The 15239-nt window shown below is 43.1% G+C and overlaps 1 protein-coding gene across 1 annotated transcript in view; it reads left to right on the forward strand.

Annotated features, from left to right (window-relative positions):
• LOC130405724 (MAGUK p55 subfamily member 4-like) overlaps positions 1-12106 on the forward strand; it is a 31929-nt gene extending 19823 nt beyond the window's left edge. The window contains exons 7-13 of the mRNA XM_056610889.1: positions 8765-8803; positions 9188-9364; positions 9594-9674; positions 9762-9855; positions 10268-10376; positions 10629-10763; positions 10939-12106. Of these exons, the coding sequence (XP_056466864.1) occupies positions 8765-8803; positions 9188-9364; positions 9594-9674; positions 9762-9855; positions 10268-10376; positions 10629-10763; positions 10939-11214 (911 nt within the window). The 3' untranslated portion in view covers positions 11215-12106. The remainder of the gene's footprint in view (positions 1-8764; positions 8804-9187; positions 9365-9593; positions 9675-9761; positions 9856-10267; positions 10377-10628; positions 10764-10938) is intronic.
• The last annotated feature ends 3133 nt before the right edge of the window (positions 12107-15239 follow it).

The following is a 15239-nucleotide window of genomic DNA, read 5'->3' on the forward strand; positions in this document are numbered from 1 at the left end:
TCACTCGCGAACAAGACCCCGAGGTACTTGAACTCCTTCACTTGGGCTAAGGACTCATAAATAACGATAATCGGGTTAAATAACTTCACATGGTGTGTCTGGTGTGTTTCCAGCATTCGTAGTGTTGATCAGCAGAGAAATAGTCCGCAAAGACGTTGAGGTTGCTTAGCAACCAGAGACTCTGTCCATGCAAGTGAACGGAGCGTTCACTCTTCGTCATAACTATCAAACCAAACATCCTTCACATTCACCGAGCGAACATTATGAAAGTAAAATGCACATTTCTCGCTAAAAATGTTTCCATAAACGCATTTAATGGCGTAACTATGTTACTATTTCCACCCAGAATAAAGAAAGATGTCGGCCGTATGCTTCTGTGCAAGGGTCACTACTCTCTGCCAGTGACGTCGGGTCAAGCTCCACGCTGATTGGCTATCGTGGCTAAGCGTCACACGTTGGAGCGTTGAAAGTTCAACTCCGGGCGTTGGTGCTTTACGGCACAGACCCCCAAACACGGAACCGGCTCAATATAAACACAAGTAACTAAGGGATTGTTATATTCATCATAGATCAGCCGACTAAAAAGAGACAGAGAAACCCAATGTCGGAGGAACAGAAGAAGAGAAAAGGGAGACTGACCGACAGAGGCCAGACACGAGTAAACGTTGGGCAAGCTTTTCACGAATAGCGTGAACTGAAAGAAAAAGAAGACTGCAAATCAGACGCCGACTCGGCCGTGTTGCTTTTGAAATTGAAAGTACCCTTGGGTGAACTTTGTCTTCGTGGTATTCTTGATGTTGATAGTCTCTGTACAAATGTGTTTGCTCAACCATTTTGTTGTGAGCCCTGTAAAAATTGTTTTCTCGACCGTTTTGTTGTGAACCCTGTATGTTTCTAGCTTGCTTGGTTGCAACCAAGTTTCCATGGGTGTTTTGCTGTTCGTCCGTCTCGTCCCCCAGATACAGACTGAATCCCCGAATCCAGGTTCTTGTTTATTTAGATTATTATGTTGGCCAAACCTCTTACACTGATTGTTCTGTTCAACCTAAGATATAACAATTATAATCTAGGATATAAATTCTCCCCATCAACTATAAAAAATGATGGATTTATGTTTATTGCAATACAAATACATCATTTTAAAAATGTATAACCTTGCCTACACTTTATGAACATCTACTTCGGACATGGCTCCACGCATTCGCCGGCTTCTTTGAAAACAAATGCACATGGCTCGCGTAGAAGTGCATGGGGAAGGGTCGTCAACGAGTTGTTACGACAGTGTTGTGAAATATCTACTACGAAGCTGTAGGGGGCGCTGTGTAGAGAAATGTGCGTGCCAAAACCAAGAAAACAACGAAGAAATTCCCGAAGTTGCATAGTGGGCCTTTAAGGGACCGTCTACAAATTATACTCACAGACTGGTGGCAGAGACGTAACCATGGAATTGTTTCAGGAAATAAATCACACAGATATATTGCATTATAGTTAATCAGAATGCAGTTAATAGTTTAATATTCAGCAAAAATCTACTAAACTATATTTGAAACTATTAATTGCATCCTGTTTAACAATTATGCAATATATTAGCAAAGTCCCACCATTGGCAACTACTACAACAATCAGAATGACAAAATGTATTTTTAATGATTTGTTTTTTCTATTTCCTGAAACAATTCTATGGTAACGTCTCTGCCACCAGACTGTGAGTGTCATTTGGAGACGGTCCCTAAAACAGGTAGCAGCCAGAACGTAGATGACGTTGTTGCACAGACATCGATATCGACAACATGTCTTTAGGATTTTTCTAAACTGTCCTCAACATACTACACCCGTAATGAAGTGCAATTGTTGATGATTCCGATTGCTTGGTAAACCGAAACCGAATATCTGGCAAATATCAAACTTGATGCTAACTTGTACCTGCTGAGGCAGCATGCTCCCCGGGGCTAACAGACCACGTCCCTTCCTATTAATTGTATTTATAGGACAGAGCCTTATTAAATCTGGATATTTTAATAAGTTGGGTGTTATAGGTTTTAAACATCATGTCCGAGTTGTTTGAATGACAGCAGCTCCGCTAGCTCGGTGCTAAAACGCTAACCGGAGCTAACAGCCTCTCCCCTCCCGTCCTTTTAACTGTATTTATGGCTATGTCTTTTTTTTCTTTTTAATATGACCTAACAAAATGGCCAGAGGACCATCATCCTTTCTTAACTGGCAAACAAAATAATCTTTGAGTTTTACATGTAGAAATTTTCATTAATTGACAGTGCTAATGTTTACTTTCTTGTCTTCTGAAACTTTATTACAGTATGGAAGGGGAGATTTGGGGGTACCTGGTCAGGGCTTGGTCAGCCTACAAATCCCATGTGTGGAGACTGCGGGGAGGCCACACAGAGAGGACACTAAAAAGCATTAATCGAGTGGACTCATTCAGCAACTGTTGCTTCCAAATCGCCTCTCGCCAGGGTGGTGGTGGGAATTTGTGACAACTGAGCTTAGCGGACGGCGAAGTGAACGCGGCAACCGGAAATATATATATTTTTTCATGAAATAGGCTATGCTTTTGTGACATTTTATAGTCTATATAGAGAACGAAAAAAACCGTTATTAACCGGTTTTAGGGATTTCAGAATAACGTTTCTGTTCCGGAACAGTTGAAGACCATCTGGTTTTCGTTTCCGTTTCCGTTCCTCGTAAAATACCGTTCGTTTTCGGTTTTCGTTTTCGTTCCTTGAACCGGTTCGGAGCCCTGGTTAGTACCAACCTAAAACAGTTACAACTACACGGTTCTCAGTTGAGTTGATGGGTAATAGTGGAGGTTTAACTTAGTACTTCAGCTGTAATTCCTCTGTATTTACCTTATTACCAGTGGTAATTACTCAATTACCGTTTTAACAAGATCTGTAGCCTATCTGACCGTTGAAAATCCACTTCCACCAATGTGTAAGTGTTGTTCAGGTATACCAGACAATATTAAAAAATTCATAATATAAAAACGATGTAAAAAATAAGGTTATGGGCCGAATTCAGTTAAAATTCAGCCTCTGCTGGCCCGCAACTAGATCGTCTCATTTCCTCGTTACACGCTTCAATTTAATTATGTTTAAATTATTATGACCATGGAGCCTTTATTTTCTTGCCGTTATCAATGCATCCTTTCTCGTTATATCGATATAAATTCTGGAAACACAGTGGAAAAGCGAGAGAGGGAGCCATAGAGAGGGACACTGATGCACTGCGGAGCTAAGTAACTAACTCTTCGTATATAATGAACAGTGTTACTGTACTTTAAAGGCACCCAGTGCAACTTTATGTAAACATTCAATGAAAAATAAACATTCAATTTCTAGTCTTTTTTACACGTAGTAAGTTTCAATAACTCCATACCATTACATATCGACATTCAAGGAGCAAAGATGAGACGTCGCTGTGTGGTGAGAACTGATAGAAAATCATAAACAACAACAATCGCCGGTGGGGAGAAGCCATTTTTCCATTGACTGGAAGCCTGCTTTATTTATTGTAGGTTACAAAAAATAAAGAAAATGGCGGCATTGTTGTTGTTATCGATTTTCTATCAGTTCTCACCACACAACGACGTCTCATCTTTGCTGCTTGAATGTCGGTATGTAATGGTATGGAGTTATTGAAACTTACTACGTGTAAAAAAGACTAGAAATTGAATGTTTATTTTTAAGCCTCGAAAGTTGCACTGGGTGCCTTTAAAAAAGTAATTAGTTATAGTTACTCACTACTTGTTCCAAAAAGTAACTGAGTTAGTAACTGAATTACACTATGATAAAAGTAACTAGTTACCAGGGAAAGTAACTATTTTAAAGAAAGTTGCTATATGTCAAAGAATTTGGATTTTTCTGAGCAGTTTTCACTTGGCCTTAATGTGTTAAATGGTTGAACTGCCCATTCAAGGCCCTGATATGCTTCCAACTGAGGCCCCGTCCACACTAACCCGGGTAAATCTACAAACGCATAAATATTTATCCGTTTAGCCCTTCCGTCCACACTAAAACGTAGAATTCCGAAACTGAAAACGATGCTTTTCGAAAAAAATCGCTGAGGTGGATAAATGTGAAAAAGCTGGGTTTGCATTGTAGTGTGGACAGGGTAGATGGAGGCTTTCAGAAACGATGACGTTCGGTTGCCAAGACACTGCCATGACACTGCCACAAGCTTGCGCTCGAGACCGAGACGCACATAAAAAAATGGCAGGGGAAGTGCAAACGATGATCTCTCTGTACAATGTACTAACTTATCTCCAGAAACAACTCGACATATTGGCTCAAACATATTCGTTGCTCAAACGCCGGAGGTAAAAAACCCGAAAGACGACAGTTCAAACCGTACTTGGAGCGGCGTTTCTGGACAAAACCGGGTCGAAAATGATTAACCAGCTGATCAACAGTAAATATCAGCTGATCGCACGCCTGTAATCTAAACAGAGGCGTGGCAGAGTTACGTAACAATGACAACAACTGTTTATCAAAATAATTTCAGTGTGGAACGTGGATGCAAAACTTTCCGAAAACGATATGAAAACGATAGTGTGGACGGAGATCATTTTCATTGCGGATGTGCGTTTTTACTGCTACCTGGGTTAGTGTGGATGGGGCCTGAATATAAATGTGCTTGGTTGCAAAGGCTGTGGAACATCTGCTGAATACTACAGAAAATGCCAACTTTTCATCTGATTGCTCCGGGCTCGCCATTTCTGCTGCTTCATCGAATCTGTTTGCTGTGTGCGTTTGCGTTACAGCTCTGCCTTCAATACAGTCATCCCCCACAAACTCACAGACAAACTGTCTATACTAGGTCTGCACCCCACCATCTGTGACTGGCTCCAGGACTTTCTGACTGGCAGGCCCCAATCTGTCAGGATTGGAAATAGGACTTCAGCCAGCATCATCACAAACATTGGCACGCCACAGGGCTGCGTGTTCAGCCCCATCCTCTACACCCTGTTCACACATGACTGTGTCGCCTCACACATAGACAGCACCATCCTGAAGTTTGCGGAAGACACCGCAGTGATAGGACGGATCACGGGCGGGGACGAAGCGGCCTACAGGAAGGAGGTGGCCAGTCTGGTGTCATGGTGTGAGGACAATAACCTCACCCTCAACAAGGACAAGACCAAGGAGATGATAGTGGACTTCAGGAAGAAAAGGAGTCCTCATCGGCCACTGTTCATCGGGGAGCTTGAAGTAGAGAGGGTGAGCAGCTTCATGTACCTCGGCGTCCACATCAGCGACGACCTCACTTGGACACTCAACACCACACAGCTGGTTAAGAAATCCCAACAGCGACTGTACTTCCTGAGGAGGCTGAGGAAGTTTGGCATGTCGCTTGAGATCCTCAGAAACTTCTACAGCTGCATTGTTGAGAGCATCTTGACCGGCTGTATCACCGTCTGGTATGGCAGCACTTCCGCTTTGGACCGCAGACGACTGCAGAGAGCGGTAAAGACTGCAGAGAAGATCATCAGAACCCCACTGCCCTCTCTGCAGAGCATCTACCACCGCAGAGTCCACAGGAGAGCTGCCTCCATACTCAAGGACCCCACCCACCCCCAGCATGGACTGTTTACATTTCTACCCTCAGGACGGAGGTACAGAAGTATGAAGACCAAAACATCAAGACTGAAGAACTCTTTCTTCCCCACTGCCCTCAGACTCCTTAACAACAGATAGGAGTCTGTTGTTAAGGAGTATTCTACCTCAGGACTGCCGCAGCTGTTTACATTTTGCTCTCGCACTTTGGCTTTCTTGGATTTGCACCATTCCGTTTTATTTATTTATTTATTTATTTATTTATTTATTTATTTATTTATTTATTTATTTATTTATTTATTTATTTATTTATTTATTTATTTATTTATTTATTTATTTATTTATTTATTTATTTTAACTTAAATGTATTATTCTTTTATCTATCTATCTTGTAAAAACATCTTGGCATTCATTCTGTGGAAACAGGAAGAATTTCATTGTACAACTGAGAACATCTCTTTTGTGCATATGACAATAAACACTTTGAATTGAATTGAATTGAATGAAACATGACTCTGCCTTAGCCAATCATAATCGCTTATCTCGTTGTCAACCCACCCGGTCTCCTCACTAGCAGTTTGTGTTTGGAGCCAGGGGTGCGTTTGGATTACTCAGTTCATTCAATCAATTCATAGTAACGCACTGCATTTATCGTACAGTAACGGTAACGGCATTGTAACGACGGAAATAGTAATTAGTTAGATTACTCCGTTACTGAAAAAATAACGCTGTTCTTTTAAACGGCGTTATATATATATATATACCTGTGTATATTCTGTGTGTATATTCTGAGAAACACTCCAATCCAAAATACATGGGTTTACAATTCGCTCTGTGCAGTACGAATAATGTCGGACAATCGTGCTCTCGGACACGATTCAATAGATTACTTTCCGTGGGCGTGAGAACGAAAGGTTTTTGAGGAGGTCTACTTTAAAAAATGGGGAAATCAGAGTATCCCTAATACACTACATTTACCCTTTAATGTCTTTGTTGTTTGATACATACATTAGTAGAGGGTGGACTGTACTATCTCCGCACACACCTTCTGTGGTCAAAGTAAATATCCCAATAGAAAGGCTGGTTTGAATTTCATTCTGTGTAGAACGAAATAAGTCTGACAATCGTGCTCTGGGGCACGATTCAATAGATTACTTTTCGTGAGCATGAGAACGAAATGTTTTCGAGGTGGTCTGCTGTAAAAAAAAAACGGGGAAATCAGAGTATCCCTAGTACACTACATTTACCCTTTGATGCATATATTGTTTTGACACAAACATAAGTAGAGGGCGCATTGTACTATCTGCGCCCACCCCTTCTGAAGCCTCTCTCTCTCTCTCCCTCCCTCTCTCTCTTTCTCTCTCACTCTCGTTTCGTTCTGTTGAGCACGATAATTGTCTGAGAATCGCGCGTTCTGTGGAGGACGTTCGTATCAATTTTTGAGGAGGTCTGCATAAAAAATCGGAATATTGACTTATAAATAACTAGAGGGTGCACTGTACTGTCTGTGCACTCTCTCTCTCGTCTGAAAAACACTCTGATTCAAATTGCATTGGTTTACATTTCTTTCTGTGTAGCACGAAAACATCAGATATTTTTAATCATTTATTTTCAGTTTTATGAGAAGGTCTGCTGCAAAAATGGAAATATTGACATACATATACTGTAACTAGAGGGTGCACTGTACTATCTGAGCACACCCCTTCTGAAGCCTGCCTCTCTCTCTCTCTCTCTCTCTCTCTCTCTCTCTCTCTCTCTCTCTCTCTCTCTCTCTCTCTCTCTCTCTCTCTCTCTCTCTCGCGTTTCGTTCTGTGGAGCACGTCCGTTTGAGTTTTTGAGGAGGTCTGCTTAAAAAATCGGAAATATTGACATAAATATAACTAGAGGGTGCACTGTCTGCGCACACACTCTCTCTCTCTCGTCTAAAAAACGCTCCCATTCAAAATCCATTGGTTTACATTTCGTTCTGTGTAGCACGAAAACATCGGGGAAACACTCCCATTCAGAATGCATTGGTTTACATTCCGTTCTGTGTAGCACAAAAAGTCGGACAATCGTGCTTTGGGACACAATTCAATAGATTAACGTTTCTGAGCATGAGCACGAAATTGTGTGATACCGGGTTGCATAGTATGATAGTATTTTGGTCTACTCACCAATAAACCAAATCAAATACTACAGCCTACGGACCAATAACATCAAAATCGAGAGTGTCGAGAGTCCACCTCGACACTGCATAGCCACCCACCCCCTTCTGGCCACCATTGTACACTGTATTGTGTTGCATTGTATTGTATTGTATTATAGTACTTAACTGTGTAGCAACTGCAGTAGCTGCTATCATTGCTGAAACACGGGGAATTGGTTAGCCTAGCAATTGTTGTACTTGCACTTGGTTCTATGAACATCCTTTCTATACCGACAGCGATATATTGATGCACTTCTTATGATAAATATACTTATTGTAAGTCGCTTTGAATAAAAGCGTCTGCTAAATTCCCTAAATGTAAATGTAAATAACATGTAAAGTTGCTTTCCTTATAGCCTACATACGCGATTGATAAGCTTCTATTTAAGCACATTCTTGACTGATATACTGTTATTTCACTTTCTGTTGACAAATGTAGGCTACTTATTATTTGTCGCTTTGGCTAAAAGCATTGACTGAATGGTTAAAACATAAATTTAGTGCATTAGGTATACATAGGTCGATACAGGTTACAATGAACACAACCGTACTAGACAAAAGTCCAATAAAACACATAATCGGTACCTATACAGATACAACAGAAATTTAGCCAAGCTCACACATTATACCCAATACTGAAATTCATCATCTTATTCAAAGTGCCAATTGCAGCATTTATAAAACAATCCTTTGCTATTTTGTAGCATATTCCACCCTTACATCAAGTTGTAAACCATATGTATTTGGAATTAGGGAACAGTATCATACGAACAGTAAAGGTAGATCCTCTTCAGGTCTTTTGTGGGAGGAAGAACAAGAAGATTTATTCAGATGGTTGACCTTTAAATATAAGTAAACGCTCTACTTGGTGAAAGACCCATTCCTCCGCCACTAGTTCCTCCATTATCGGATATCGTCGCTCTTTACACGTCTCTATTACGTCGCAACCGATGAAGTTTTAATTAATTGCTGCCATTGATTCCTGTGATATTTATTGTTTCCACAGATGAAGCTGAATCAGATGTAATTAATGGACTCTACCTGGGTAAGCTGATTGTTGTTAAGGTAGTTGGTCAAGTTCTGCCGTTGTATGCTGTTGAAAGTTCTAAAGTATGAAGGAGGATATAGATTAAGATATAGAATGTTCTGCTAATAATGCTCTCTATAAGGTTCTGCAGTGTAATGTTCTATAGCAGGTTCTGTAGTGTGATTTTCTCTAGAAGGTTCTGCAGTGTGTTGTTTTCTAAAGGTTCTGTAGGTGAATGTTCTCTAGAAGGTTCTGTAGGTGAATGTTCTCTAGAAGGTTCTGCAGTGTGATGTTCTCTACATGGTTCTGCAGTATGATGTTTTCTAGAAAGTTCTGCAGTGTGACGTTCTCTAGAAGGTTCTGCAGTATGTGCATACTCAGTGAGTCCTCTGTGTGCGTCAGCGGGGTTCCGGCGGAGCCTCCGTCTGTGGCGGAGGATGGCCTACAGGGGGTGTCGTCTCTCCTGCTCCTCCTGCTACTCCTGCTCCCCGCACAGCACCTCCCTATCCAACCCTTATGAGGAGGTGGTCCTCTACCAGCGCTCCCCCCAGGAGAACCCCCGCCTCATTGTTCTTGTGGGTGAGACTTTCTCCTGCTCTGGACTGGTATCTACTGTTTATCCCTGGTCTGGACTAGTCTATACTTGGTTAAACTAGTCCAGCTGACCCTTCGGTTTCTATTGGTACTACTACTTCTGGTTTTACATTGGGCTCCAATAGTCTCTAATAGTTCTCTCTGATGTTCTCTACTGGTATCTAATGATCTCTACTGTACTGGCCCGACCAACTTCTGGTTTGTGGTTCTGCAGGAACTTCAGGGGTCGGAGTGAATGAACTGAGGAAGAATCTCATCAGGATGAAGCCCTCCTTATTCAAGGGTCCCATACCACGTCTGTACTCGCTTCCCACCTTGTATCATGGACCCCTTTACCATCTCTATACCCTCCGTATTACCTGCTGTGTCTGTGTGTCGTTAGATACCACCCGACCAATGAGAGAAGGGGAACAGACAGGGAGAGAGTACCACTTTGTCACCAGAGAGCTGTTTGAGTACATGGTCTGCAACAACAGGTACGCACCCAATTACAGTCACATCGACTGCTTCTTTGTTTCCATACTTGGATGTCTGTGTCCATTTGGTTTGTTTTTCATCTGTAGCATTGTGTTCTGTATTTATTGGGTTTGAAATTGTGGACAGGAATAAAGAATTCATGAGTGTGTGTGTGTGAGTGTGTGTGTTTCTCTGTGTGTGTGTGTGTGTGTGTGTGTGTGTGTGTTTCTCTGTGTATGTTTCTCTCTGTCTGTTTGTTTCTCTATGTGCGTGTTTCTATGTGTGTGTGTGTGTGTGTGTGTGTGTGTGTGTGTGTGTTTGTGTGTGTGTGTGTGTGTGTGTATATGTGTGTGTGTGCGTTGCTCTATGTCTGTGTGTGTGTGTGTGTGTGTGTGTGTGTGTGTGTGTGTGTGTGTGTGTGTGTGTGTGTAGGTTCCTGGAGTATGGGCTCTGCAGGGGCCACCTGTACGGGACCAGCAGCGATGCCATCAGAGAGGTGCTGAGGAAAGGCAGGATCTGCATCATCGACGCTGAGCCTCATGTGAGACCAATCCTCTGGGCCAAGGGAGCCGCTTTCCTGCCACTAGTGGCCACTCCAGACACACCACACCCTGAAGCAGAGATGAGGATACATTGTTTATATCCATGAATCTTCTGATAGATAATACAGCACGATCTTCAATAGGCTGTATTAATATGGAGAACTGAATGCTGCCAATTGAATATAGAATAATCCATTGTTTGTGTTCCTTCGTCTATGTGTCTGCATGCGTGTGGTGTGTCTGTGTGTAAGAGTCTCCATGCGCTGCGCAGCAGGAAGTTGAAGCCCTACGTGATCTTCATCCGACCCCCAGAACGTGACGTCCTGAGACTGACCCGGCAGCACGCCCGCATCCTCACCTCCTGCTGCAGCTGCAGAGCCTATACCGTAACACACACACACACACACACACGCACACACACACGCACACGCACGCGCACACGCACATTATCTTACTATCAGCTCGCTCATTTCATTTCTCCCCCATTTCTCCTCCTTTCCCTTTACATCCTCCCATCTCCTCCTCCTCTCATTCCTCTCCTGCTCCTCTCTCCTGGTGCAGGAGGAGGACTATGAGGAGCTGGAGGAGGCGTCAGGGCTGATGGAGATGAAGTACCGCCAGCTATTCGACCGGACGGTGGAGAACGGAAGGCTGGAGGAGGCGACGGCGGAGCTGCTCTCTGTCATCCAGGAGGCGCAGGAGGAGGAGCAGTGGGTCCCTGCTCCCTGGAGTGTCCCAGAAGAGTCCAGACGGGAGGAGCGGAGGGACAAGGGGATCCGGGAGGAGCGGAGAGGAGGTCTGACCTACACCATGGACTACACCAGCGATGTGTACTAGGAGGAATACCTTATGGCTGTCGCACTCCGGCGAGCCGTCCACTGGCATGCAACCATATATCAGTTCTGAAACATCATTTTTAACGTGAGCGCTCAGACCCGAAGCTCATTCCAGCTCTGCTCAAAAGCTTGTTGCACCGTGCGGCGCCATGAAACACAGAACAAGCCCTAGAATCAAACCAAACGGCGTGTTTTGTCCTTTCTACGAAGCAGTGGTCCGTGGCTCGTCTGGTGAGCCACCAGCTTTAACTCAGACAGAGATAGTCAGTTCACCTTTTCGCTAACATATGCAAGAAAAACTCCACACACACACACACAGCACAATAACTGCTTTTAAAGTGAGGAGTTCACATGCAGTGAGGTGAAGCCGTACATAGAGACTGGGGGCTTACGCTAACGTTACGCCAGAGGTTGGAAGCTGCAGATGCATGGTTCAGAAACCAAACACAAACTGCAGTATTTGACACTTGTGACTCAAGCCATGTTTCCACCAAAACGACCCATTACTTTTGGTCCCAGGAACTGCCTTTCAGGGAACTGGAAGGTTCTTTCGGCCCCTTGAATGAAGACTCTCTTAAGTTAGGAAGATTAAGCTCCTTAACATCAGATATATAACGACAAGGACATGACAAATTAAGTAACTTAACATCAGGTATATAAGGACAAGGACATGAACAATTATTTCCCTTTACATCAGGTATATAACGAATAAAGGACATTACAAAGCGAGAAATAATGAGAGAAAAATCATTGCATCATCGGTTACGACGTGAATATGCAGCATTTTCCAGAGTTGAACTGGACGGACCCTGAAGCTCATACAGCCAGAGTGTGTGTTGAGTGTAGAGTGCATGCTCCTGTGGGTTTAGCCGATGATCATAGAGCTAGTTTTAAATCCAGTTTGCAGGACAAGGGGGACTATGACCAATAGCGTTAGTGCGTTCTGTTATTCATCCAAATTTTGGAGTCAAATCTTTTTTTAGGTTGATTCCCTGCTCAATAACTAAAAGTAGAGTATTCCTCTTTCGGAGGACTGTAGCGATACAAATGCCCATCTTCATTTTATTGAATGAAACGCACGTAACAGATAATTATAGGTCTATGATGGTAGTTTACCACTCGGGATAATCAATACATATAACAGATATTGATAACTATAGGTCTATGATGGTAATTTACCACTATGAATTAAATTACCACTACTACAGATTTTTTACATTTTAGGGCATCTAGCAGACGCTTTTATCCAAAGCGACTTACATCACATTGAAACACCAACGGCAGAGTCAACCATGCAAGGCGACAGCCAGCACGTGTAAAGTGTCTTGCTCAGGGACACATCAACACTCTAACACCGACTCCTCACACACACACACACACACACACACACACACACACACACACACACACACACACACACACACACACACACACACACACACACACACACACACACACTATCAGCTCGCTCATTTCATTTCTCCCCCATTTATACTTCTTTCCCTTAACCTCCTCCTATCCACGTCAGCGCTAACGTCAACGCTAGCGTCACCGCTGCCTGAACGTCGTAAAAGTTGACAAATTTGGCGGTAAAAAACACCCAATCTGGCAAGACTGTCTGCATGGCCCCCGCGCTCTAATCTCAGCATAAATCACTGAGACCAACTGAAAACGAAGCCGATATGGAACTTAAACTGTGATTCTGAAAAAAGTAGATTATTATATTATTATTAAGATTATCGGAATTTGGTTTTCCGATTAATGAAGAGTTTACCACTATGGATGATCATTACAGATATATAAACAATCAGAGTTCCTAGAGTGCTACCCCCCCCCGAGCAGGGACCTTTTGAGGGGTAAAATAATGTCCCTGGAACTTAATTGAAGATTCCTGTGATGGAAATTTACAAACGTTGCACATTTTCAAGTAAGCAATTCCTGTCCATTTCATGTCCAACTCATCGGTTTAGATTGTATTCAGGAGCATCAGGACATAAGCTAAGGCCTACTGATACGGCCGAACAATAGCCACACGAGTGTCCGGTTCCCGTGGTGCCACCTTTCCGCCCAACCGGAGAGCACTTCCAACCAAGTGTCATTAAAGTACCGTTGAATACTCTTGCTCTACCACAAATTAGAATGCACACGGAATTGCATCAGGAATTCAAGCTTTGTTGAAAATAGATGTCCAGGGGACAAAGCAACTGTCTCTGGGACCACAGACAGTGGTGTACTGGCCGCTGGGCTTACTGGGACAGATCTCGCTGGGCCACAGCATCGTCAGCCCTGTTCCAGGAATGCCTTAAGCATTTTGACTGAAATATTGCAGCAGTGAGACAGCGGACGAAAGCAATGAATGATCACAATCATGGCATCAGAGTTTTTGTAATTTATTTTGAGTAGAACAAAGAAATAATGACAGTGTCATTTGAGGCTGCAGTATGCGTTTGTTTTTCACTGCATGCATCTTATACTGGTGGTCAAACAGTGGGTTCACATGTTAGGTTAAGAAAATTGAATAATTGGGTTAGTCCGACTATGATTGGATTATTAAAATGCATGTAAACACCTAAATCTGACGAAAATCAAGTTGTGTTTCTCATAGTCGGATTCAAACCCCTAGATTATTCGATTGATAGTTGCATTAATCGGGCATGTATACACTCAATCGGATTGGAATCGGATTTTGCGTTCTGCGCATGCTCGAGATTTTTTCCAGGGGCCATGAGCCGTAATTAGAAGGAGACGATAGTCGTCTTGTTGTCGACTAACGGCGAGAAACGGCGATTTATCTAAAAAAGGAAGCCCGGGTCGTGCAAATGTAGTTACCCCCTATAAAAAGAGTATCCCCGGCCGCAGGAGCGCGCATGTATTCATTGCAGATGGAAGTACACAATACGCTTCGATTCCACCCCGTTCACCTAAGGCTAAATTAAAAGTACATTTTTTTCTAAATGTTGGTCATCAACAAGGTTGTAATGTAGTAACTTCGGGCACATCTGTCAAAACAATTGTTTTTTCTTCCGACAAGTTTACGATCTTTATTTATCGCGCCGTGACCAAACTGACGGGCATATTCCCAGTTATTATGTATCTTAAAGACTGTGTCTGGTTCTCCGACTCTCTGGTACCTTCAACAATAAGTTAAGACTCGTGGTGGGGGTTATCTCGGCCATGGTTGAGAAGAATTGGGGGAAAGGAACTTTGGCTTGGACTCTCAGAAGTCCCGAATTAACTGTGACGTGGAGGAGAAAGGGATTGTTGTTGTTGTATTCGGACTCCGCCGGAGCTCCACCACCACAGGAGCTGCTCCGCCGCCGTAGGAACTCTGCAGTTGGCGCAGGAGCTCCGCCACTAGACTCCCTGCCAGGCAGACACATGGCCGACAACGTTGAAATGTGTTAATAGACAAGAGAAAAGTAATTTTGTTTGTTATTGTGGATTCAGATCTTAGATTATTGGAGGGGATCCACAAAAGCCTATATGATCGGAACAAGGAGATGTGGGAGCGGAGGGTTTATTTTTGGAAATTTTTCGGGTTATTGAGAGGTCGCAACAATGGAGCGTCGGAGAATATCATGGACCCGAACAGTTTGTTGTTGCTGGTGACATAAAGAGCTCAGCCGGTGGCTCTATTACCCCTAGTTGAAATGGGTACAGCGCCACCTATCGTACCGGGGTATGACATGCTTCAGCCAATGAATCGATTATCTCACCGCCGTGTATACTCTGACAATTGAAGTTGTCCGATTGAGGAGCATAGTCAAACTAAGGCTTGAATCGGTTTAAGCTGTTCATGTTAACATACTGAATGAGAGGCCCAGTGGTTGACATTATATGTAAACACAATATGTAAAGCACAAATATGTGTGCGTGTCAATGTTTATTCTTACCCAGCTCCCCCCTCCTCTGTTTCTCTCTCTTAATCCCATGACAGATGGTGTCTGATATGTTTTAAGTGACGGATTAAGGCCTGGCCTGGTGACCTCCAAACTCCTCCTCCTCCCCCACCTCCTCTTTTCTAGC

The sequence above is a fragment of the Gadus chalcogrammus genome, chromosome 16, assembly GCF_026213295.1.
Source record: "Gadus chalcogrammus isolate NIFS_2021 chromosome 16, NIFS_Gcha_1.0, whole genome shotgun sequence".
In the NCBI taxonomy this organism is placed as follows: domain Eukaryota; kingdom Metazoa; phylum Chordata; class Actinopteri; order Gadiformes; family Gadidae; genus Gadus; species Gadus chalcogrammus.